The 26,761-nt window shown below is 32.1% G+C and overlaps 1 protein-coding gene and 1 long non-coding RNA gene across 2 annotated transcripts; one reads left to right on the top strand and one right to left on the bottom strand.

Moving 5' to 3' along the window:
* Positions 1-7,002: 7,002 nt before the first annotated feature.
* Positions 7,003-17,562, top strand: LOC139501580 (jun dimerization protein 2-like). Its single transcript, XM_071290696.1, has 3 exons — positions 7,003-7,648; positions 15,047-15,154; positions 16,523-17,562. Exons 1-3 carry the CDS (start codon positions 7,385-7,387, stop codon positions 16,670-16,672), a joined length of 522 nt encoding a protein of 173 aa, XP_071146797.1. The 5' UTR covers positions 7,003-7,384; the 3' UTR covers positions 16,673-17,562.
* Positions 17,563-24,034: 6,472 nt separating this feature from the next.
* LOC139501582 (uncharacterized) lies at positions 24,035-26,289 on the bottom strand. Its single transcript, XR_011658604.1, has 3 exons — positions 25,689-26,289; positions 24,896-24,994; positions 24,035-24,639 (listed from the first exon to the last, which is right to left on the bottom strand). It is a non-coding gene; the product is annotated as an uncharacterized lncRNA (long non-coding RNA).
* Positions 26,290-26,761: the final 472 nt, after the last annotated feature.

Consider the following 26,761-nt stretch of genomic DNA (forward strand, 5'->3'; position numbering starts at 1 on the left):
TTGGATTCGCTTATATTCCTGGGATAAATTGGATTCACTTATATTCCGAGGAAACATGGGTTCCATTGGATTCACTTCTATTCCTGGGAAACATGGGTTCCATTGGATTCACTTCTATTCCTAGGAAAAAGGGGTTCCATTGGTTTAACTACTATTCACTACTATTCCTAGGAAACATGGGTTCTATTGGATTCACTTATATTCCTGGGAAACATGGGTTCCATTGGATTCACTTATATTCCTAGGAAACATTCAATCCATTGGATTCACGTATATTCCTTGGAAACATGGGTTCCATTTGATTCACTTATATTCCATGTAATATGAAGGCAAACGTCTTATGGTGTATAAATGGAAGGTTATATGATGACTAAGAACTTGTCTAGTGTATAAATGAAAGGTTATATGAAGGCATACGACTTGTGGTGTATAAATGGAATGTTATACTAGTATGATGATTAAGAACTGCTCTAGTGTATAAATGAAAGGTTATATGATAACTAAGAACACTGATGTATAAAAGAAAGTGTTCGTGATAGTATGGTAACTAAAACACTGCTGTATGAATGAAGTGTAATATGTTAACTTAGAACACTTCTGTATGAATGAAGTGTTATATGATAACTTAGAACACTGCTGTATGAATGAAGTGTTATATGATGACACAGAACTTCTCTGGTATATAATTTAATAAAGTGGTATATGATGACAAAAAAAGTAAAATCACAAAAAAATACTTAACTACAAGAAAAATTCAAAACGAAAATTCCCTAATCAAGTGGGAAAATCAAAGCTCAAACACATCAAACGAATGGATAACAACTGTCATATATAAAACATTTCATTTGTGATGGCATACGATTTCACTGGTGTATAAATGAAAGGTTATATGATGGCATAAGACTTCAGTGATGTATAAATTAAAGATTAAACTAGTAAGAATTTCTCTGGTGCATAAATGACATACTATAAGATGTCGTAGTACTTCTCTTGTGTATAAATGAATAGTTATTTTATGATATTAGACCTCTCTGTGGTATAAATGAATTGTTGTATCACGCTATATGCCTTTCCGTCTGCTGTATGAATAGAAGTTTGCTGAACACAAAAGACTTCTCTTTTGTATAAATGAAAAGAATAATGATAGCATTCGACATCAGTGTTTTTGAAATGAAAGTGTATAGGATGGCATACGACCTTTCTACGGTTTGCATGAAAGCCGGGTTATATGATGGCATTCGACCTTTCTGGGGGTTTGAATGAAAGGTTATATGATGGCATATGATCTTTTTTAGGGTATGAATGAAAGTTTATACTAGTAACACTTTTCTGGTGTATACTAGTAAAATGAAAGGTTATAGTATGGCATACGACTCTTTTGGTGTATAAATGAAAAGTTATATGATGGCTAAGTTAAGACTTCTCTTGTGTATAAATAAAGTGTTATGAATACAGGATTACGGACAAAATAGAATTTCTCTGGGGTATACATGAAGGTTTGTGTAAATGATGGTTAAGGTCTCTGGTTTAAAATGAAGGCTTGTATATGTGTTGGCTTATGACTTCTCTTGTGTATGAATACAGGCTTGCAGACCATACAGAACTTCTCTGATGTATTGATGGTCCTCAAAGTTATAATTAACATATCAATGATAACTCAAGTCAACACAGAAGTGCCAGGTTTGAAAGATTGAAATTTTATATTTGACTTCGTACTTTATTTGGCTTTTTACAATTTTTCATTTGAGCATCACTTAATAGTCTTTGTAGACGAAACGCGTCTTGTGCAAATATAAAATTTTAATCCTTCAATCCTGGTATCTATGATGAGTTTATTTACAACCAATGGGTCGATGCCCTGCTGGTGGAGTTTTAATTCCCCGAGGGTATCACCAGCCCAGTAGTCCGTCAGCACTTCTGTGTTGACTTGAATTCTCATTGATATGTTCATAATTATAAATTAACTGTTTACAAAACTTTGAAATTTTGAAATAATACTAAGGCTTTTTTACCTCAGGGAATAGATTACCTTAGCTGTATTTGGCAAAACTTTCAATGCTCTTCGACTTCGTACTTTATTTGTATTTTTACACTTTTTTATTCGAGCGTCACTTGCGAGTCTTTTGTAGACGAAACGCGCGTCTTGCGCAAATATAATATTTCAATCCTTCAATCCTGGTATCTATGATGAGTTTATTTGTATAAATGAAGTGTTATATGACTTTCAGACTTCTATGGTGTATAAATGAAGTGTCATATGATGGCATAAGACTTTTCTGTTGTATAAATATAGGGTTGCAGAACACATAGAAGCTAGTCTCTGACGTATATGTGAATTGATATATATGAAGTCTTCAATCTTCTTTAGTGTATAAATAAAGGATATGATGACTTGGTACTTCTCTGGTATTTCACGAAGAGGTGACGTAGGCCTTCTCTTGTGTTAAGTTGAGGGTTATGCGATGACTTAAAAGTTAAAACATCTCCAGTGTATAAATGAAGGGATGCATGTTGGCATAAGACTGATCCGAAATTTAAAAAAAAAAGTGAATACGCGGTTGCAAACTACATAGAACTTCTAAGGACTACTAGTATATGATGACGTAAGACTTCTCCGTTGTTGAATGGATGGTTATGTGTTAACTAGTTTAAGATTTCTTTTATATAAATAAAGAGTTGTATGACGACATGCAACTTCTCTGTTGTATAAATGAAGGATTATATTGTACAAAGATTGACACTAAGTAATTGAGGTTAATTGTTTCAGAAATAATGTTTTTAAAAATTTGTCAATGCCAAAATTAATTGAAAATATCTATCATAAGGGGAAATGAATTTCAGGGAATAATAAATCAATATATAAACAGTTACAGTGTTGTTTATATGCTTAATTATATATCTGAAAGATGGCCTATCCTAATAGTCGATTGTGCCTTTAATATTTGAGATAATTGAAAATCGATACAGTTTATTGAGTTATGGCACGACAAAATGAATGAAATCTGTTATTTTTATAACATGAATTTGGACTTATTTTTTCCGACGTAGTCGGTATAGTTTCGGTTTGTGTCCATTGAACTTAAGGACGCTCAACTATGGTAACAGAATACGCATGCTCGAAAATCCTTTCTGTGATTGGACCGTTTGAAAATGCTGTCATGGTGGTCGATTTGGTTGTGTTTGAAAAAAAACGTCTCGTTAATGATATCGTGATGGAAAGCAAGTGAAAAACTATAAATATTTTAACTAGATCTTACAAAGATTTATATTTTTATTAAAATAATTGTTTCTCTAATAGCTCTTTGCATCCATGACAGCTGTTTATTCGGGACAATTATATAATTTTTAATGTAAACTTTGTCGTACGAACGTACGCATGTGAGATTTCCGCGGGGTTTGTGAATGTAAACAGAAAGATACGAGGACCGAGAATACTGAACACAAAACAGAGAAAACGTTATTTAAATGGTATCTTTGTGCTTCTGAAGATTATCGAAATGATAGTTTTAAACATATACTCAAATTTAAATACGTCGGATATCTTTTTTAAAGATAGTTCTTGTTTTTCATTTGGCCATATTACTTGTTTTATCAACATCTTTTAACAATCTAATGTTAGTAAATAACATTCTGTCATTCCGGGTCCTCTAACTGCGTTTTTTTTCATATTGGTTCATTGTTAAAGGCCGTATAGTGAGCTATATCATTGAATTCCATCCATGTCATTTGGTCTCTGTTGGATACAGGAGGTTTTTCCACAGATTGATGAATTATTTTCCTCTGTTGCTACATGTATGGATGGTTTTTTTTGAAGATTTAAATGAACAATAATATATATGTATCGGACGACAACCACTTAAGTATAGAGTCATCACTGATCATCACTTGGGAACCTGGGACAATGATGTAACATAACAATATAAGGACAAACGTAAACATTTAGTTGAAAACTCATCTCATCTGACCGTCACGAGGCACACACAAAAACATATAACTGTGATTTGCGACAACAATAAACGAGCAAAATATATAACGGGCGACAAACACTGAATTATAGACTACTGACCTGGAAAAGGCTAAGTCCACTTGGAACTTCAGTGGCGGATTTATGAGGGAAGGACCCCCCTCCCTTTTCTGGGGAAAATTTGGTTGATTATAGATTATATAGGGAATCATTGAAGCATGACCAGAGCGAGCCCCCTCTTAGGCAGTCAATGGGGCCCCCACTTATGAAAATTTCTGGATCTGCCACTGAACTTATGACGAATACAACTTAGTCATAAAAATGTCACACATATAATTATTTAGTATACCAAAATGGTAAATCGTTAAAATATGTAAATTCCGTTTACCTTTTCTGTAATGGACCGGAAGCGTTCCCCTATTTTTCTCATTAAAAGCCGCACAATTGTTTATTTGTCGCCTAAATACTTCCATAGTTTTGCGATTTCACTAGTAGAAATTTGTAGTCAAATTTAGTAATAGTGTCAAATTTTAATTAATGATAAATGCATGTTTGTCTTTGATCAGAATATGTCCATCCATTACAAAATATGTCAATAGTTATCAAAGGTACCAGGATTATAATTTAGTACGCCAGACGCGCGTTTCGTCTACATAAGACTCATCAGTGACGCTCATATCAATATTTGTTTTATTAATTGATCTATCCACAAGTTTCAAAATTATACCAAAATTTTTAATCAATGCAATGAATTGTGTGTGAACACCACTGCTGTGTTTCATTAGAAACTGTTCTCAAAATTTACGGTAATGGAAAGTAAAGAAATTAACGACGATCCGAAACTTGTAAAACACTGTGCTTTCTTTCTTCAGAAAATGTAAATCCTATCTTGGGACCGACATATATATAGAGAGCGGTCATATGCATTTGTCTCAGAAATTAGAAAGGACAAGGTACGATAAGCCCCCGTTTTGGTCCTCTATTTTTTCATTTTCTATATAATTTTTTTGAAAGCTAGGCGAGGTGAGGGGGATTAAAGGACATCAAAAAATTACGATTTTTGTCCTGTGTATCTTAAAATTTAATAGCGTGACCCGGACAAAATCAGGGCGATTTAGACAGCAAACACCGCCTCGCCTCACCCAGATGCTGGAATAAGTGGTTTTGAAGTTCGTCCAAACAAACTTCAAACCTCAGGGAATATTTTAACATGATAAGTAGCTTTCCAAAATCAAAATTTGAGAATTGGGAAAGTAGGGGGGGGGGGGGGCAAAACGGGGGCTTATTATACCTTGTTCTTTGTTATCCTATAAACCTTTATATAACATAATGGTATATAGAATTTTTTTATCTGAGACAAGTGCCTGTGAGATAGAGTAGCGGGTTAAATATGTTAGTGAATGTGCTTGACCGGATACAATAATTTACCGTAAATCATGGATCTACAATTGGTACTCTATTTTATATTCGAGTTGCGTTTAGGAATGCGATAGCTATAACATAAACGCACTTTTGTTTAATTTCTTTTTAATGATTCCCTTTTTGCGAAAAATCCAAACGAAAGGGTCATATTTCGAACTAGAAAATGGTTGCAATTGAGAAACTTGTTTAAGCTTTTATTTTTTTTATTTTTTTTTAAACAGATCTTAAATACAAGACTTGGTTGTCTTCTTAGGGGCAGTCAAATATCCTTCTCTATGTATTTAAGTCATGCTATATTTCAATTATTCGGTTTAGTGAACAATTATATTTGCTACACCACATTTCCTTTATTCAGTAGTTTTATAGTCAGTTCTTTTGAATAGGATTTTATTTTAATCTCATCCCCCGGCTTTCCGCCTTTATTGTGACTCAATCCGTAAATCTTTTTTTTTTCTCTTTGATTTTAATAGTTTTAAAAATTAATTCTTTAAAATTAAAGGTGGTGTTGAAATTATACCTATATGCATTAATATCAAATTTAGGATAAAATATCAAATTTATTTCGAAAATGTACAGCATCTCTCATTTCAAATATATTAAAAAAATCATCTATAATAAAATATAAAACATCGATGCAAATTTTAATCATACTAATTCTTGAAAATATTTCTAACTAATCTAATATTCAAATAATTGTTAATTCTTATTCATATATAGATTTAACCTGTATATTAACTAGTCAACGAATTGGGTGTGACAGCTAGAGACAATTAAAGGTAGTTCAGCTACCTTCCATCAGTCATGGGGATTTCTGAGATTTGTCACCAAGATTTGACGCATCTAATAACCACAGCCAACGCCCCTCAGAATGACCAGTCTCTTGCACAGATGTTCTATGACGTATTACTCATTACTCCGATCAATATTCCTAGGTCGATATGTAACATATATAATATTTTATGTAGTTGACTGAATCATTAAGTTGTGTGTTTTGATGCCACGTTCGGCTCATTTAGGCGGCGGAAGAGGGTGGAAGTGTATGCGTGTGAGAATGCACAATAAATATTAAAAAAAGGGGGAGGGGAATTTTGATTTTCGTCATTTTTATCGTGCTTTCTCAAAATTAAAAAAAATTCTGGCACAATTTCATGAAGATTCGCCTCAGTTATAATTATAAACTCTCGGATTTAACTATTTATATTAAAGTCCTTGCATCTACAAGAAACATATATATATACTACGCATGTCTCTGTGATTCCCTTTGTCCTAGCGATTTCGTAATGATATTTTTGTAACAATTAATTTATCTATGTTATCTCAAAAAACTTCTCTTTGTCAAATATGACATAATTACTTTTTTGATGGCGCTGACAAGTATATTTAAATGTATATGTGTCGTTGTAATCAAATTAAACTTATTAATCTTTTTATGCAAATACATTTTGTTTTCATATTTAAATTTAGTTTACTATTTTGAGTTATGTCTCTTAGCTAGTCTTCACAATCACTATGACATGATTTGACAAGTCGGTTTGTTGATAAACATTGAAACCACGTGCTCGTCGATGTGTATTGGCTTTTAACAAGTAGATATACAGGTATACGATTAGAAACGTGTTCACTTAATATCTAAAATTAACCACTCCGGGAAAACATTCACATGTGCATAATTTATTCGTCGTTATTAAAATGATGCGCCATTCAGTCATTGAAACAAAGAAAAGTCAATATGAAGTTCGCCAAAATTAGGTGTCAACTATTATGTAAACTTCCTCATATATATATAGTATTGTTTTCATGTTAAGATTCAAAATGACGTATTATTAATATTATGACACATATAAATATTTTTAGAAGCATAACACTTTGTATCCGAGACGATATTTGCTGTCTGATTTGTTCTTTGCGTCATCATTCGAGATTTCGCGGGAATTGGCAGTTGTATACTACGATCAGCTGATCAGATGAGAAAAAGTTACTGAATACAAACAAAGCTTCATGATGTTCGAAAACGAAGACGACGTATTTACGAATTCTCCCAAATTAAATTTTGATGATAATAATAATAACACTAATGGAAGTTTTAAATTTAACGAAGAGGATTCCATGCTAGCATTAGCTACAGAAGAATGCATGAAAACTGGAACTTTTTTGCCATTGTTGAAAGAAGAACTTAAATGTAAAATCTTGGCCAAATGTCACGAAGAGGGGAAACAGCTAAATATTAAAGCGGAACAAAGGGTAGCAGCTCCAAAGAAAAAGGTAAATTTTGTAAATTTTGATATTTTTCCCAAAAAAATTATACAGGATTTTTTTAAATATTGCAATAAATCTTAAGTTTATATATGTTGTGTTAAGTTAAATCTATTAATAACTATATTAATATGACGAAATGTCGTTATATATTATATACATATATTTATATATATATATATATATACGACGTTTCATCATGAGTATTTTTATCATTACATGTACAAACACTAGTGGTGTAATCTGGAAGTTTTAAACTCTGCCAATACGAAAATGATTAGAACGTATAAAAAATAGGCTAAAATACGAATTTAAAATTTTGTAATACAAATTCCTAAAATCGATTATTAGTTCCAACTTATACATGTACCAACATTCATTGCACCGAATATATATTTTGTTATGAAAAAAAGAATTGGATTGCAGCCAACTTGTCAAATTATCTTTTGGACAGATTAAAAAAAAATGCATTGTCCTTAACTTTTTCTCTCACTATTTTCAGTCAAATTCTGTTTTAATTCACATATTATTATTGTGTCCTTCCTTACAGTGTTTTTTTTTTTTTAATTTGATAACTAATTCGACCATGTGAATATTTCGTAATTCTTGAAATATATATATTTTTTTCGTTTTGAACTTCCGTTTTAATAAAATTTTAGTGCATTTGTGAGCTGCAAATGCACTAGAATTTTATCTAAACGGAAGTATACAAATTAGATAAAATATTTGAAATAATAATAAGTCAGTAAGTATAAAGATTTGTGGGGATTTTCGATATATAATCGATATTATGTTATTTTATCTCATTGATTTGATAATATAAATAATTTGTTTCTATTTTGTTAAAATTACACACTTCGAGAGAGAAAAAAAATGAGGGACGGAAATTTGAAGTTGAATTTATTAGCAATTACGTTATATTATTTTACAGAATATAATATTTAAAATAAAATATTTATCCCGTCTATTTTGACACAGTCCCCATGCAGCAGAACCATTAATTATGTTGAATTACATATTTTAATATTATACGTTTAGTTTTAACTATGAATTGTGGTAAACTCGTGTAGACGTTCTAGTTGTCTTCCCTCAGACAATGTATAATTTTCAAATTAATTTGTTTTCCAAAAAGTTGGATTTTTCATTTTTTATTCGAAATTTTTAAAAATCCGATGCATGTACCTTATGACAATTTATTTTGTTTATTTCAATTTTCTAATTCTGTCCGCTATCGTAACCGTGAATCGAATTAGTTTGCACTTAGTAAGGAAATCGAATGTACCATAAATGCATTTTTTCTATCATAATTTGGTACGACGATGCATGCCCGGAAAAATGTGACTTTTTGGTCAAATTTAACTAAATGCATGCAGAGACATATATTATATGTCTCTGATGCATGTAATTAATGTAGAACTATTTGAACACGTCATTCTCGTCCCAGATGTTGCTCGACACGCGGTTCTTGGAGAGCAACTCACTGTCGAGTTATGTAGAAAAGAATTTACTTTTGATGACGACGAAAAAAGCTGTTGTATTTTGAGTATTTAAGAAGTGCACGACAAACTACCATTTTAAAAATAACCGATATAGATTCAATAGTTGGAATTAATAAATTAACTGCAATATATATTTACGAAATTGCCCGATGTGGTATCATTATTTAAAGACTCATAATTAAACAATCACACATATTTTTTTTTCTAATTCTTTATATATTCATGAATGTCAAGCATATAAATTCCAAAGTTATCCCAATAGCGTACCTTAAATTTTATAATTATCATCGGATCTTTGAATATTTGTGGCAAAAACTAAATGAGATAAATTATACATTTTTTGCTCTGTGAACAATCCTATCAAAATTCACTTTTTTCTAGTGACACGTGTCTGATCATTATAAATATTAAACAAATTTTATACGTTTTGATGGAAAACTTATACCCAATTATTATTTTGCTATCCGCTTCATAACATCCTATTATCGTATGAAATATTAATGTCTATATATTCCCTATTCAACAGCTTTGATGTGTAAAATTCGAATATCGTTAAATTCAGGACATTTGCAATCGAATCAAAGCTAATACAGAAAAACAGAAAGCAGATGTGGCTTTAGGGGGTAGGGGTCCCTTACGGAGCTACACATATGATAAAATGCGTATACTCTTTACAAGCATTAGTCCTGACGTTGACTAACTTTGGGGCTCCTTTTTCAAAATCATGGATCCAAACCAGGTTAGCTAAAGTTCCATTTATTTAGTATATAAATGTATACTTACTTCCATTAACACAAGGGTAAAATTATTCCATCATGTATTATTAGTCCGTATTTCCGCGTTTAGCTTCCAATACGTATGTACTATTTGTCACTGGACGTTTATCATACAACAATTCCTCAAGAAGTTCGATGTTCGAAAAGTAGGTTAACTGTTGCAAATGGTTAACTTCGAAAGATTTAAATATAACCACAATAACGTCCCAATATTCTCTATGAAAAATAGTCGTCCGACGATCGTCCGTCCAATCTTCGCCCCTTGGCCATTTATCACATAAGAGGTTTGCGAATATTTAACCAATTTATCAACGGTCAACCACTGCTGTACTTTCCTGACGACTCGTTATAAAATCACATAACAAATGTCAAATTAGCAAATATTGAACTCTCTTCGCATTACAGGCATCATCTTGATCACATCATTGTCAGTCAATTTCAAAAGAGATCCCGTATACACGAACACACAAATTAAGTGTAGCTCATCTTTAGTTCAGTCACATTTTGCCTTTTATGTCAATGCCAGTTGGTCAATTTTACAATGGCCATTACAGAATACTGACTTCCACTTAGCATGTGTATAGCTCTATATCAAAGGCATTAGCAGAATGATCTCTTCTATTCGGGTGGTTCCCGAATTTCTAAATTCCTTGTCGTGAGAAGAAGGAAGATATTTCAGGAAAAAACATTGTGAGGTCGTTTCGATCTAGCCATAACAGGGAAAGAATATATAGACATTATTTCCCGTAATAAATTAAAAGTCGTACATGTATAAAAAAAAAATGAATAAATGTGTCCTACGGTACAAGGGTCTCGGTCGGGTTTACAAAATAGAGAATAATGGACATAAAAGAATGGAGAAAAAGAAAAATAGGCAAACAAATAAAGAATAGAGAATAATATAGAGCTAACAAGAATGTGTCCACAGTATACGGATGCCCCACTCGCACTATCATTTTCTATGTTTAGTGGACCATGAAATTGGAATAAATTCTCTAATTTGGCATTAAAATTAGAAAGATTATTTCATAGGGCACATGTATACTAAGTTTCAAGTTGATTGGATTTCAACTTCATCAAAAACTACCTTGACCAAAAACTTTAACCTGAAGCGGGACAGACGGACGAACGAACGGACAGACGAACGAACGGACGCACAGACCAGAAAACATAATGCCCCTCTACTATCGTAGGTGGAGCATAAAAATGCAAAGCATGGAGATTAATAGTCAAAATAGTAAAGAATAGAGAAAATGGTGTAAATTTATTATTTTTTAAATTAAGGCATTCGCCGTATGTTGTGTCATGCCGACAGCTGATGGGTTAAAATCATACAATTTACTCCTTGCGATATAAAAATTATAAAGTGTTTTCTGCTTCATTGTCGGGTTGTTGTCTCTTTTACACATTTCCCATTACCATTCTCAATTTTATTAAGTCCAAATTATAATTTTAGACATAAAAGTAATGTCATACTTTGACGAAATTTAAACCAATTGCCAGTGACGGTAACGTATTCATATATGTTGATCTTTTAATTTCAATCACACCAAGTTCATTTAAAGTCTTTTTGAGATTCATCTATCTAATCATAGATGTAATTTATGATCTAATTAAAATATAGATCACGGATTTCGTAGATCTGGGGTTTTTTTCAAGTCAGATAGGAGGTTCACCGTCCTTAAAACAGCATTTCTCCAAATTGTATAAATGGGGTATCGAAAACTGTGAGTTTGGTAGATTTGGAAATTGTTTTAAAACCCCTCACAGAATGGATAATGGGATCATTTCAACCAACACCAACATTTTAACAGAAGTAATATTACTTTTCTTATACAAACTGATTCATTGTCAATACAAAATTTTACAAAAACTTGTATGATTGTATATCAAAACAGTCTATAAAAGCCATGTATATATGGAATATGAAATGTAGAAATATATACGTTGTATATCTCGTATAAATCAAAAGCTCGAATGCAACTAATTTTCATTTTTTTCGATTTATTTCGATCCTCCGAGTAAAACAAAAGTAAGAGAAATTGGCCATTCTTCTTATAAAATATATCTATAACAATCTTGAAATCAGTTCATTAAAAGGAAACCGTAAGATAGTTATAAAAGATGCTAACGAAACCTCACGAATGTCTGGCAAAAAAGTTATTGGCATACGACTTTATATATTGACTATTACGACTAACGATGAATATTCAAGGCTTGGATCCTGTGCAAAATGTCTGCATTCCTGTGGATTGTGATCAAGGTGCTTTATAGACGTTTGATTTATTTCAAAGCGAAATGGGGGGGGGGGGGTTACTTCTGAAGCTTAATGTCCTGATCCTGTCTTTAATCTAGGCCAATCACCAATGACTGATAACATCCAGTGGCAAATAGTACATTCTTTGTGTTAAAACTATAATTGAAGGACAATCAAAATCAATATTAATTAATTCATATTTAATAGAAAATAGTTTTTACCTATAGAAACAGTTTTAATAGATGTTTAGTTTGGATTCGTTTTTTAAGAATAATACTGTATTTTGCATGAAAAACAAACTTGTGGTAAGAAATTGTGTGTGAATTTTAGTTTTAAGAATGTTAGAATATATATTCTTGATTTGATTCTATTTTATTAATGAAGAACATGACTGGTCATTCTTTAGGCTAGTGACCAACGCATTTCTGGTTCTATTTAATTGATATTGAAATTAAAAGAATATCTAAATAAAAGTTTATAAATTTGGTGCGTTCAAAGTGCTTTTCTGGTTTACCTTCATCGGGAACGATTAGGAGAGATAATGTCCTCAATATCAATTCCTTTGTTAGCAATTAATTCATGTATAAATAAATCTGATGCACAAGATGCGCAGTAAATATTTATAAAATATCATTTGGTTTTATTTGCATATTTTAAAAAAGACTATCGTCAGAGTTTACCTTTGTCGTTAAGAACTTTTAGAAATTATTTATCTATAGGTAGTATTATTTCTATTTCATGTAAGCTATATATATATACAGCTAGGTGTCTAAATCTTATCGTTTACTGCGCAAAAATCAGACCACTTGGGTGCCAACAACCCTACAGATTGTAAAATAGTACAAAGATAATATTTACATTTATGGTTGAATTGAATGGGGGTGGAGCTTGTATAAATAGATATTACACGGATGACAGCCAGAGTGTTGTATTGTTATCATGTTTCAAAATTAATTTGAAGTTTAAATAATTATTATCTCTACGTTGGTTTACAACTCTTACAAATCTTTTATTTACTATCTGAACAATTAGTAATCTATCTGGAAAATCGCGTGATAAATATAGTAAATAACTAGTAGTAAACCCATTGGACAATGATCAATAAAAATAATTATTTTCGTACCTTTGTGTGACCCGATTAACTGTCAAAAACTTTGAACCGAAGTAGACATGCATTATTATATAGTAACTTGATTTTAAATTATGTATTTAAATTATATATTTTGATTTACAAACACATGAGTCATTATCGATCTTTGAAGGCTAAAAATAAAAACAAAGAGAAATTTCACTGAGTGCATATCTGACAGGACAGTAAGAGTTGTCTTTGAGATGACTTCGTTTACACATTAAGCTAGGGGGAAGTTTTCAACCGTTTAAGGAAGCTTATAGAGTCTTACATTTGAAAAGCATTAAATTTTGTTTTTTTTTAATTTTCACATATTCAACTGATAATTCATATACCTACAAATATATCTCAAAACTTCCTAAAACTGAGCGGCAAAGGAAATTATCTGGCATGAGTATGTACTATATATATTTTTCGTTCCCGGAAAAGTTTGTATATTTCAGAATTTATCAAAAGTGATTGCATCTGAACTATTACTAGTATATATTTAACAGATGTTTTTAAATTATATTTACTTCTTTGTTTTAATTTTCATGTTCGATTTATTTGTTATCCCTCTATAGTACTATCGAAATTTTTAAAAGAAATTTTCATTTTTTGGTCTCATATTTTTTTCCATAAATCATACAGTATTTAATTTGCTTGTAAAAGCTAACATTTAGATTTACTTTACATATGTAGAACATTTAAGTCGCCATCAATCAATCAACTATTTTTAAAAACTTTCGTTTATCAGACTTTTGTACTTTATCGGAATTGCAGTTTTTAAAACAAATGAGTCCACTATATATATGTATGCATGGCTTTGATATAGAACTATGATATTACAAATTAGATGGATTCAGTCTATGAACTAAGCCCAAGAATTTGCATCAAAATGATTTTGAATAAAAAGTGAACTTATCTCCTGCACCACTTAGAAAACACCATATTTTCAAATTAAACTGTCACATCAATTATATTATGTTAGTTCACAGACACCACATTGTTTCTCTCTCAATCTATAGGTGACAATTGTTGCAAGAAGGGATAAAAATGAAATACACAATACCAATCAAGAAAAGTATCTTTTTTTTTCATTAAATATATGTGATTTTGATTTTTTTTACAAAATTTATTTTTTTCAATAAATTGCCAGATTAAAATAATTTAAAAACCATATATAAAAATAATTAGTTTTCAAATAAATCTTGAAAGGCACGATACATCAAAGAATATTTCCAAATTTTATTTTTTTTTTAAATTGAGAAAAAAGGGGGGAGGGTCTGCATTTTCCTAAAACTTTCAAAGTTTTACAATTTTGTGTTTAAAACATCTGTTAGTTAAGTAATATTATCGGTCCCTTATCAGTATGAAATGACAGATTTATAGCACTACTTAACCTTTTTATAATTGAGAGAAGATATGAAATTTTCACTTTCTTGTGCATGGATCTAGGACTGCTTTGTATGATTCAATTAATAATTTTTTGTACATACTGTGTACATTTGGCTTGTAAATAGAATAAAATTTGACTGGAACGTTTAATGTTAAAATTAATATTACAAGTATCATTTTACTAATTTGACAATAAATAATTAGTATAACATTTAACCTTATAAGTTATTTGTGTAAATACTGTGTACCCCTTTTCTAAGTGAACAGATTGTCTGCTATTTTATGTTTATCACACGTTCGATTAACATCTTAATGTCGTGTAAAACTATTTCAGACTTGTAATCAAGTTCCTAATTTCTTTTTTTTTAGCTTCAACCAGACGAAGAAAAGAAATTAGAAAAACGGAGAGAACAAAACAGAAGAGCTGCGAAAAAGTTCCGGGAAAGAAAACGAAGTGATACTGACAGACTTGAACAGGTAATTTCACACCAATTTTATTCTCTAAATAAACAGGCAACAGTAGTATACCGCTGTCCGAAATTCATAAATCGATTCAGAAAAAAACAACAAATCCGGGTTATAAACTAAAACTGAGGGAAACACGTCAATTATAAGAGGAGAACTACGACACAACAGAAACACAACACTTAAATGTAACACACACATAAACGAACTATAATAATATAGCAATGGTCATTTTTCTGACTTGGTACAGGACATTTTAAGAAAAAAATGGTGGGCTGAACCTGGTTTTATGGCTAGCTAAACCTCACGTTTTTAGGTCAATGTTAAATATAACATTAAAATGACAACATTTAATGTCTTATTGGGACAGACTTGAAAGTTCACACCAATTTTATTCTCTAATTGTAGTTTTACAATTATGGGGTAAAAAAAACAGGATCCGCCACTGAGCATGCACGGCTGATAAAAATACTCAAGTTCTTTTTCCACTAAAATCACTTACTGTTTTATTACCGACTCAGAGGTCAATGAAAGTAAATAGACAATTACAACTGCTAATAAGATTTTGCCCATTAACATAAATACAAGTTTCGCGCCCTAGCTGCGGCTTATATACAACGGTCGTTGGTACTTAGACATGTCAAGACTCTGGTTGCTGACTGGTATAAAACGGTCATTAGTTTATTCATTAGGTAATCGCATTACATCTGAATTTAAATATCAATTAGATATATAGTTCGAATTTAATCATAAATGAAAAGGGAGTTTTGTGTCTCGTTTTATGTTATATTTGTATACAATTATAGTTATTACAATACAGTTCTGGAACTTTGAACTCAATTGAAAACATTATTATTTAAAAGCTCTTTATTCCTTCTTCTAAACAGAACCGTTTTAGCACAAGTCGTAAATTTTGAAGAAATTATATTAAATTACCGAAAGTTAAATCTATCCGTTTATAGATTTAATTACATGTTACTATGATTAGATACAAGTGAAGTTTTTTTATGTATAAAAAATTTCACTTTATAATCTGGTTTAATGCGAACGGAACGCACCAACAATTTCAAGTGTTGTTTCCATTTTGAGTTACACAGGGCATTTGATGTTATCATCCAGTCTTTAGACGGTATTGAATGTTGTGGGCTACGCACAATCGTCACCGTGACGGCCTCGTCCCTTTCTTCTGATCCGCCACCACTTGTATTTTCAAGTATGAAAGTATTCATACATTTTTCGCTTTAAAATTTGTGAAGGTAAATCTAGAAAAGCGAATCGGATGCACGAATTATCCAAGGTGTATTTTCATTTATTATCTTGTTGTAGTTTGGTTTAAGGCGACCATTTTTTTAAACCCCTTTTCTTTGTTGTTTATTTTAGGCAACAACAGAATTAGAAGTGCTTAATCACGAATTACGAGATGAAATAAAAAGACTGTCTACAGAGTACCATGAATTGCATGTATTATTGACATCCCACTCATGCGTGGTAGATAATACACCTTCAGTGTACGGCGAATTGGGAACCTGAGACGCCATCGAACTTGCGATAATGATCGTACAGTCACTACGACATGACTGTTTACAAGACATAGACAATAGTCTTAAGATGATCTGATGAACTTGCCAATAAACTTCACAATGACTCGATGATCTAAACAATTGAACAACAATAGAGTTTGTTATGAATTACAAAATACCTGCCAATTTGAAACTTTTGACAAGATATTGACATGATAGATTTATTTTATTCTCCACAGATTAAAATCAATAACGTTTATCACGTGACAAGATATTGAGATGATATATTTAATTTAATCTCCACAGATTAAAATCAATAACGTTTATCACGTGACAAGATATTGAGATGATAGATTTATTTTTATTCTCCACAGATTACTGAAATCAATAACGTTTATCACGTGACAAGATATTGAGATGATAGATTTAATTTATTTTCCACAGATTACTGAAATCAATAACGTTTATCACGTGACAAGATATTGAGATGATAGATTTATTTTTATTCTCCACAGATTAAAATCAAGAACGTTTAATATCACGTGACAAGATATTGAGATGATAGATTTATTTTATTATCCAGAGCCACTGGACGTTAAGCAACCAACAATCAATCAATTTATTATCCAGAGATTAAATCAATAACGTCTATCACGTGACAAGATATTGAAATAACGTTAATCACGTGACAAGATATTGAGATGATAGATTTATTTTATTCTCCACCGATTAGAATCAATAATGTTTATCACGTGGAGGAAGTAATCTACACAGTAATTATATTTATTGTTATACATATATATATGTGTGTACATGATATGTGTTGTTTTATCTATTACTTAATTGATCTCAATTGTAAATTAATGAAATTTTATTTTCATATTAAAAGTTTTAGTGTTAGAATTTCAATGTGTTATGCACCCGTGTTCTGATGTGTTTGTGCAGTGACAAATATTTGAAAATACGTACAATAAAGACAAACAGCATCATCAACAAAACATAAAATAACATCACTCACAAACAATGTAATCAAGAGCCCCCTGTTCTCAGTTCTAGATATTCTTTATAAAAATATATAAAGCAACCAACTTACACAACAAACTTAAAAGACGTCAAGAGGCAAGCAATTGACAAATTGTGAGAAACTAGAAGGACCCTGTGAAATCTTGCCATGTGTACGTTTTTATGCGCCAACTACGATAGTAGAAGGGCGTTATGTTTTCTGGTCTGTACATCTGTTCGTTCGTCCGTCCGATTATTATTAGTATAATAGTCCCAGGTATACTGATTTGTACCACAACAATATAATTTATAGTTATTACAGGACGGTTGAATTTCCTGTCATTTGTTCATCATCCACGCACGAACTTGTCTAAAAAAAATCTCTGTACATTAATCTCAGTTTCAGGTATAGAGATGTGATCTTTTTCTGTGACATGTGCTTTTAACCATCCACAAGAACTTGCGGTCATCTGCTGTTCAGTACTTCAGTACTTTAATTATTATTATAACGATGCGGAATGTTGAAATCATCGTCGTCGTCATCGCCATCACACCTTTTACCACATACTGAACATGTAACTAAATTTTTACTGCAAAATAATTCATATAGCATAAATATGGTGTCATATGAATGCCAATGAGAAAACTATCAACCATACTTAGATGTAAGCATCTAAATGTCGTCATACCAGCCTCCATTAATGAGCAAAAGCTATTGGCGGATCCATGGGGGAGGGGGTTCTGGGGGTTGGAACCCCCCTTTTTTTCGACGATCAATGCATTTGAATGGGAGCATATAGTTGGAACCCCCCTTTTTACTCTAGGTTGGGACCCCCCCCTTTTTTTAAATGTCTGGATCCGCCCCTGAAAAGCCATACAATATAGTCTGCTTTAAAACACCCCGACATGACAAATTCAAACGAAAAACACCAATGACATGATTGATTACAAAACAAAAAACGAAAAACTTGTATCACAGACATCAAAGATCAGCAACCACTTAATTTCAGGCTACTAACAGTTTGAACATGAGCATAAAGAATGTAACGGGATTAAACATGTTTGTAAGAGCTCAACCCTCCCCTTTCCTTGGACATTGGTGTAACCGCAAAATATATAAAACATACTGTAAATATCAGTTGATAAGCTATTGACTCCTCCGTCTCCTCAGATTGGCACGAAGACCAAAAACAAAACATAAAGCCATCAGACACAAAGTACCAATTTAAGAAAAGCTAGACTGAAAGCTAGTTCAAAGTTAAGTACAACTGATAAATAAATCATTATCCCAGACGAATGTATCAATCAGTACACATTCAAAAGACGTCATTAACAGTCTAAGAAAAGTATGACCTTGTGCACTGCCAAAATATAAGTACACATTAATAATATGAAGTGCCATAGGTTCCCCTCACTGTACACACATAACAACTGTTTTAGGTCCTCAATGCTCTTCAACTTCGAACTTCATTTGGCCTTCTAACGTCACTGACGAGTCTTTGTAGACGAAACGCGCATTGGGGCGTATACAATTTTAATTCTGGTATCTATTTACATGTACAAAAAATAAAGATTTGAGATTTGAATTTTTGCAAAAAGTAAAAAATATCTATTCCGATATAGATAATATGGATAATTTGGATAAATTGGTTTTATGTCTTTCTTGTCCGTCAATTATGCAGTATGCTGCTTCATTTGTTAAAAAGTCATGGTCACTGAGGAGGGTGGACTCAATAACTGCATAATAGATACATATGTGTATATAATGTTTGGTTCTTTTGTTGGTTTTTTCTGTATGATTTATTGTAAAATTACTATGTTGATTTATGTATGCCTTCAACCCATATGGGTACAAATGTGCATTATATTCAATAAACCATATAATGAGTTTATTTGCTATTAAAAACAACTGAAATAAAACAATATTCAATGATCTAACGTACTCCGGTGCCAGTGAAATTGATAATCTTTTTGGTGAATACTATTTATTGTGATATATAATGCAATCGTATCTTAGCTTGAATATGCCATCGACGAAATAAAGTTTTACGGAATCGCCATGTGCAGCCCGAACAACCACTTCATGCCGCAAAAAGGGAAAGTTCTAAACACGCAAGTTTGAACCAAATAATAACTGGCATAATTTTATTGGATATATGGCATTTGTATTTGTTTTTACAAAAATGCGCAAAAACCTGAATTTACTACAAATGATAACTTATTTCAAATCTATTGAACTTGTGATTGTAACTATTGCCTAGTTTCAAGCCTTATAGTATGTCATTGTTTTTCAACTTTCCGCTGGCCTACGATAAGATACTACATCAATTGATAATATTATACAAACCGTGTTTCTTTTTCCGTATCATTATGACAAGTGTATTTATTATAAGACAATGATAACCTAAGTTTATCTAGTTCCTATCAAGTGACACAGTTCTTCGTTTCAGAAAGGTTTTATAATATGAGCCGAATATGTCTATGTTTAGCTCTTATACATCATGCTCAACCTAGCTACCACTTTTCAGACATTCTTAAATGCCAAATCTCGTAAGAGAAACGAATTTATAAATACAATCAGATTTTGAATAAATACTTATAAAGTAAGCAGGTACGAAGGGAGGCACCCATAAACCATAGACCGCGAAGAAAAACAGATGGCACTTTGGCCAAAAGAAACCAAAATACATAAAACTAAGGATTGACATGATTTGAATACAGGATTAGTGTGTGTGTGGGGGGGGGGGGGGCAATACCTTTTTGTGTTAACCGGTTTGGGCCTTTTCAAGGTGTTGTTATCTGAGATCAATTAAAGCTGTTAACTGTTTTCAACCCACTTTGTGTACTGTTATCAGCATTTTTGCATTTTTTGTTAACTGTTTTTGCCAAAATTTAGGTGTTGTTAACATGTTAATGGCCCCCCTATTGCACCCCATCAGGATATGTATATGTAAATAAGGAGTTGTGGTATATGATGGCAAATGAGAAAACTATCCACCACAGTTTAGATTTATCGAAAGTAAGCAATTAAAGGACACCTTACGGCCTAAGACAAAGAGGAAACCCCCTACCGTATAATCAGCTACATGTATACAAAAGACCAGAAGTTTATAACAATGGAATCGAGAAAACTAACGACCTACATTTTTATTTAGTGTCAGCTGAGGCCTGCCTCCGGGTGCGGGATTTTCTGGCTGCGATGAAGACCCATTGATGGCTTACGGCTGTTGTCTGCTCTTTAGTCGGGATGTTGTCGCTTTGACATATTCCCCAGTTCTATTCTCAGTTTAAATGCAAAACAAAACAATTTACGAAAAACAAATATGACAGACATGCATGGTACAAATTGTATATATATACTCAATTCTTCTCCTATTTTCGATATATTTCGTGGCACATGATTCCTACAGAATTCGGTTGTTTCAACCTAAAAAAATGTCGAGCAAACTTCATTTTGACCTCGTTGTTATCATCATGTCATTGTCTTATATATAAATGGCGTTTGACACAAATTGTATTGATTATGAAAAAAAAATATGTAGGTAAGTATGATTAAGTTATTTATTTTGGACTAGACAGTACAACTCGAAATCAAGCCAGTTTCCATTATTTCTCTAACAAAAATGTCCATTGAAGTTTTCGCTGTTATAGGCTCACGGGCACATGGGGCATATGTATATAGATGTAGAAGACGTGGGTAACTCTGTAATACAGTGGTGGAGCTAGGCATAAAGGGACTGGAAGTAAAATTGGATTTAATCATTTTGTAAAATTTCCATAAAAAGAATTTGATCAAGTTATTTGTTATTTCATGATTTCGTTCATGGTTCATTTCTTCCTGTAACCGTGTATCTAGCAACGTCAATAATAGTATATATATGTATGTTCCTCAGTGATTTCTGTAATCCGTATTCACGGCCGACACTCGGCTAACCGAGAGATTGGTCGGTTAATCTATATTGAGTATGCGGCTATATGGGCGATTGGTCTGTTAATCGGGTTGGTTATACGTCTGTTAAGAGTAAAACGCTTAATCTAATGTCAAACTCTATTAAATATACAGATTTTAGGCATGTTATAAGAACCAAATCAAAAAAAGAAAAGTGTATCTATTATCATGATTATAGAACATTTTGCACTTGTAAAAACATTTCTTAGTCTGCGCAGTTTTCAGTAAAACTAAAATGCGTCGCGCAAGTATGTAGTATTTATGCTTATACGCATAGCAATTGAAATTGTGTCAGTTAAGAGTTATTTAGCCACGACAATAATTTTGCTACTTTATATTTTCCCCTTGAAAAATTTAAGAATGAGATGTTCCTGAGTAAACAAAAATGACAATACGGTGCTCAGTATCCTAGAAAGAGCATTTTTATTTTGACTTTCTGTGCATTTTATTTAAGAGTGTGTCACTTCAATATAGCGTGATATGGATTGGCCTCTGGAATATGCATGAATTTTTTATTGACGTTTTCAATTAACCTTAATTTTTGTGTCTGTTCGAAGTAGCACGTTCTCAATTCCGACTGAAAGTGTCTTTCTAATACAACACAGGGTACATATAACGTGTTCTCGTTCACATATGAGCATGATATTTGTCACTGGACGTTAAACCCTAATTCGTCAGCATCATCTCATTGGTTCTTTTCTTCTATTACTTAATCATATGTTGTTTACAAATCACTCTAAAGAAGTAAACGGAAAGGAGCTAATGCAGCTACATTTGGTTATTTTAAGTTTCAATTCATTTTATTCGGTTTAGTTCCTTTCTACATAAGTGCAGAGGAGAAATACAGTTGTCTATGTTGGCCGGTGAAGTCCATTACGCGTTTTCTCGATTTCCCCTTTCATATTCTATAGGGCGAAAACGCGAAGTCGAAAACGAGAAATCGGTTTCGCGTTTTCGCGTTTTCGTTATATAGAATATGTAAGGCGAAAACGCAAAATCGCTAAAACGCAAAATGGCATTAACCTGCCACCATAGTTGTCCGCATGTAAACTTCTAGAATGTGTCACCAATATAAGTACATCGCAATCCGTTACTGTTTCAACAGCCATCGGTTTTTCATGTTTGTATTCTTAAACAAGTATTATTTTTCTCTCGGTTTTAGCAATGTATCACTCTTTTCTGTCCTTATATATTATTTTTTATTCCGCGTTTCCATCCAGATTCTTGTGTATACCATGAGGGTCCGGATTGGGGGGTATTGGTTTATTTCTGTATTCTTTAAATTGTTATGTCATTTTTTTCTACATCTTATTTATCTTACTCATTATTCTTTCTTTATTTTTCATATTTTGTCATCCCAATATATTTTACTTACTGATGTTTAGTTACTATCTCTGATTTATATACTGGTTACCAATGTAGATGACAAATTTGTGTCATTCATGACAATTAAACAGAATCAACATGATATATGCGATCATTCTTGGATGAAATTAATATTACTTTAATATTACACTTTTTTGAAACCATTTTTATCAATTTTCAATTTCATGTGTTGTTTCCGTATATGTTATGTTTCATTGCTCATGTGTTGTTTTCGAATATTTTAGCCGCTCGTCTTGAGCCTACTCATTTGATCAGATAACACCCCATATAGCAATAAAATTATACTTTTATTGCCATTCATAACTCTTAACAGACCAATTAACAGACCGGGTTTTATACATCCGACCCATTAACAGACCAGGTTTTAAATAAAGATTGATTTATGTCACCAAAATACAGATTTTCGTGTAGATTTTTCACACAATGATATCAATATGGTTAACAAACATAATGCTTTTCTTTTTTCGATGTTAAAAATATTGAATGCAAGTAAATTTAACCAATGTGTCATTTTGTGTACATTTTAAGTGTGTAAAATGTGTATAAATTTAATGATGAGTAACCCGCCTTTTCATTTTATAGATCGTACATCGAAGCTAGAAAAATAATAATTACACCACTAAATTCGGTACATTGAATTGTTTTGTTATACATGAATACTTTTTATGATGAAAGTATATTTACAAAGTTATACATTGAAACATGCTGAACTTTCAATGATTTTCTCGATAACACATGATTAACAAACTTTAGCCACACCGATTAACAGACCAACCGCCGATATAGCCGCATACTCAATATAGATTAACCGACCAATCTCTCGGTTAGCCGAGCGTCGGCCGTGGTATTTTAGATCATAAGTCTTTTATATTCATATTTATCCTTTTTTTCTCTCAATTTCTCTAGTCATTAATTGTATATTGTTAATGCATTTGATATGCCTTTGTGTCTCTCGTGGGTATAATGTGTGCGGATAAAAGTTACCATTCTCTGTTATGTAAACTGAACCCGTCCAGACCCTGTCTCGTGCAAGGATTTATTGAATTTCACCTTTTTATTTAAGAACAAGTACTCTAACATACATAAAATTGGTTTACATACAATGGGAGATAACTTATTTTTTTTCTGTAAATACAGAATGAAGATTTTTTATTTACATTTAAAAACTACAAGTCGCCGTAAGGCCTTCAACAATAAGCAAGGCCCATACCGCATAGTCAGCTATAAAAGGCCCCGAAATAAAAAAAAATGTAAAACAATTCAAAAGGCCGGCATAACGGCTTTGTTATTGTACAAAAAATGAACGAAAAACAAATATGTAACACATCAACAAACGACAACCTCCTGACTTGGGACAGGCACATACATACAGAATGTGGCTGGTTAAACGTGTTAGCGGGATCCCAACCATCCCATACCACACCACCTTTTAGAAAATCATTTGGAAAAAGCAAGGATAAAAAGGATGCTTGGTAGACAAACTGAATTTCACCAAAAACAGCGCTTATGTCAAATATTTCATGTCGTGCACGTCTGAAGCCATGATTTCTAAATAAAGTGAACTTCGATTTTTTTTTTCGGTCTCTTTTATTAATAAAAATTTCAGGCAACTCGATTCTTCTGTCTTCTGCCTTTAATATCTGAAAAAAAAAGAAATAATTGCAATGAATTAAAAAGGCTATTATTTTCAAAATAATTATACTTAAGAAGTATCGTTTAATCTACAATTACATATTACACATATAATTTTTTTTGGCCAACAACTTGTCAAGAGGTCTATAAATGTATTTGGTTAAAGTATATAATTAAAAATAAAATCAATAGGTTTATTTGATGATTTTGTATGGTAAATGTCCAGTGGCAAGTATTATACATAATTAATTTTGGGAAACATACCTTAGTATTTTTCTATATTCCTAATCCTTAGATTTTTGTCTTTTTTTTAAGTTCCTTGTCCTTTTTCTTGTCAAACAATCGGTATCGTATTCTGTAAATCTACAATACCACAATACTTCAATTTAAAGTCGCAAAAAAAAAAGATTTATATCAGCTTTGCAAATATGAGGGGTTTTTGAGAGATGTAAACTTCAAGATAACAGCTCCGTGTTGAAGGCCGTACCTTGGCCTATAGTGGTTTACTTATATAAATTATTATTTGGATAGAGAGTTGTCTCATTGGCACTCATACCCCATCTTCCGATATCTATATGGTTTGCTCTCAAACAAAAACAGTTCTTCAATTTAATGATATTTACAATATTCATTTGGCGAGTAAAGAAAAATTGAGCAATGAAAAAGGGGTTTTAAGATACTATAAGTAAAACTTGCTTCAGCGTTTGAATGGACGATACCAGAATCCGAAGTCCTCATACAGGTATGTGTTGCGGTAATAGTAATTATATATTTACAGGCAAGATTTCTTATATGACCATTTACAACAAAATATACGGAAAGCTGACATAATAGCTAAATAGTCATAATCACAAAAAAATAACAGGCTTAAAAAGTGGAATCTTCTGTATCTGTTATTAATGATTATTTTTTTGTAATCTGTTTTTCCTCTGTTATATATTTGAAACTATTTCCTTTGAAACTGTTCACAACAGTCAATATGTTTCTGTTTTACTTTGTTAAAATAACATTAACAGTAAAAAAATTGGATTGTGAAGCCATTTTCCTACATACTTACCAGATGAACAAGAGGCCAACAAAAGCACCCTTCTGGTTGAACCTGCTCCACTGTGGTAACATTTTCGTCATTGGCAATATTGTCGTCTGCTGTCCACGGCTTCCCTACAGACGACAGGAATCCAGACATTTTCACAGGAGGTTTGACAAATGCATCCTTTGTTTCTGCTAGTCCTTCATTCAAGGCGACAGTGTCCGTGTCCGTCTGCTTTGAGTCCGTTTGTGTGTTACCAAAATCGATCGGTGATATGAAAGATTTATGTTCATTTGTAACTTGTTTTATAACAAAACCGCCATTTCTTCTACGCTTATTTTTGTTCTCAACTTCATCATTCGTAAAATCTTCTATATAACGATTGTAGTTAGTATTCACGAAATCATGAAGCTTGAATGAAAAGCTTAGCCATTTTGATGGTACCTCAGTTACAAAGCTTTTGGCGCCTTCACCATTTTTGGCGTCCTCTGTATTGTTTTGTAATCTAGTCTGGATACTGCTGTCATTATTTTCACCGTGTTCTTTCTGCTCATCGATTTCGAAACATTCACTTACGCAATATGCGATTTGAAAACTCATGACTGCTGCAAAATGAACACCGTCGTACAACAAATGTTTGCAGACTATTCATATAACCTAAGCAACAACAATCTTGCAACGTCAGCATTCGTTTTATGACGTTTGGTCATTCATTATAACTCTAAGGTAGCAATACACAGTTCGGAGTTTAGTTTCGCATTTTGGCCACTGTGCATTTTTCAAATATGAAAGTTATTGTGTAATAAAATTCATTTTCAGACAGCTGAGTACTTATTTAGCCTTCAAAGATTGTTTATAAGAACACCAAGATTAGTTTTTACATGTTTAATTGGCTATTTTCTGTTCTCGTTTAAAGTGCATATATTTATACAACACTCAAATTGAGTCTATTTGGGGCAAAAACCCCAAAACGGCAAAGTTATAACATTGGCCAAAGATCTGACTGAAAATGATTTCAAAACAATTTCAATAATGTTTTTCGCATGATTTTACAAGCTCACAAATATGTAATTCTCAGGTACAAGAGAGAATAACCAGTC

Source organism: Mytilus edulis, chromosome 13 (genome assembly GCF_963676685.1).
Source record: "Mytilus edulis chromosome 13, xbMytEdul2.2, whole genome shotgun sequence".
NCBI classification, from domain to species: domain Eukaryota; kingdom Metazoa; phylum Mollusca; class Bivalvia; order Mytilida; family Mytilidae; genus Mytilus; species Mytilus edulis.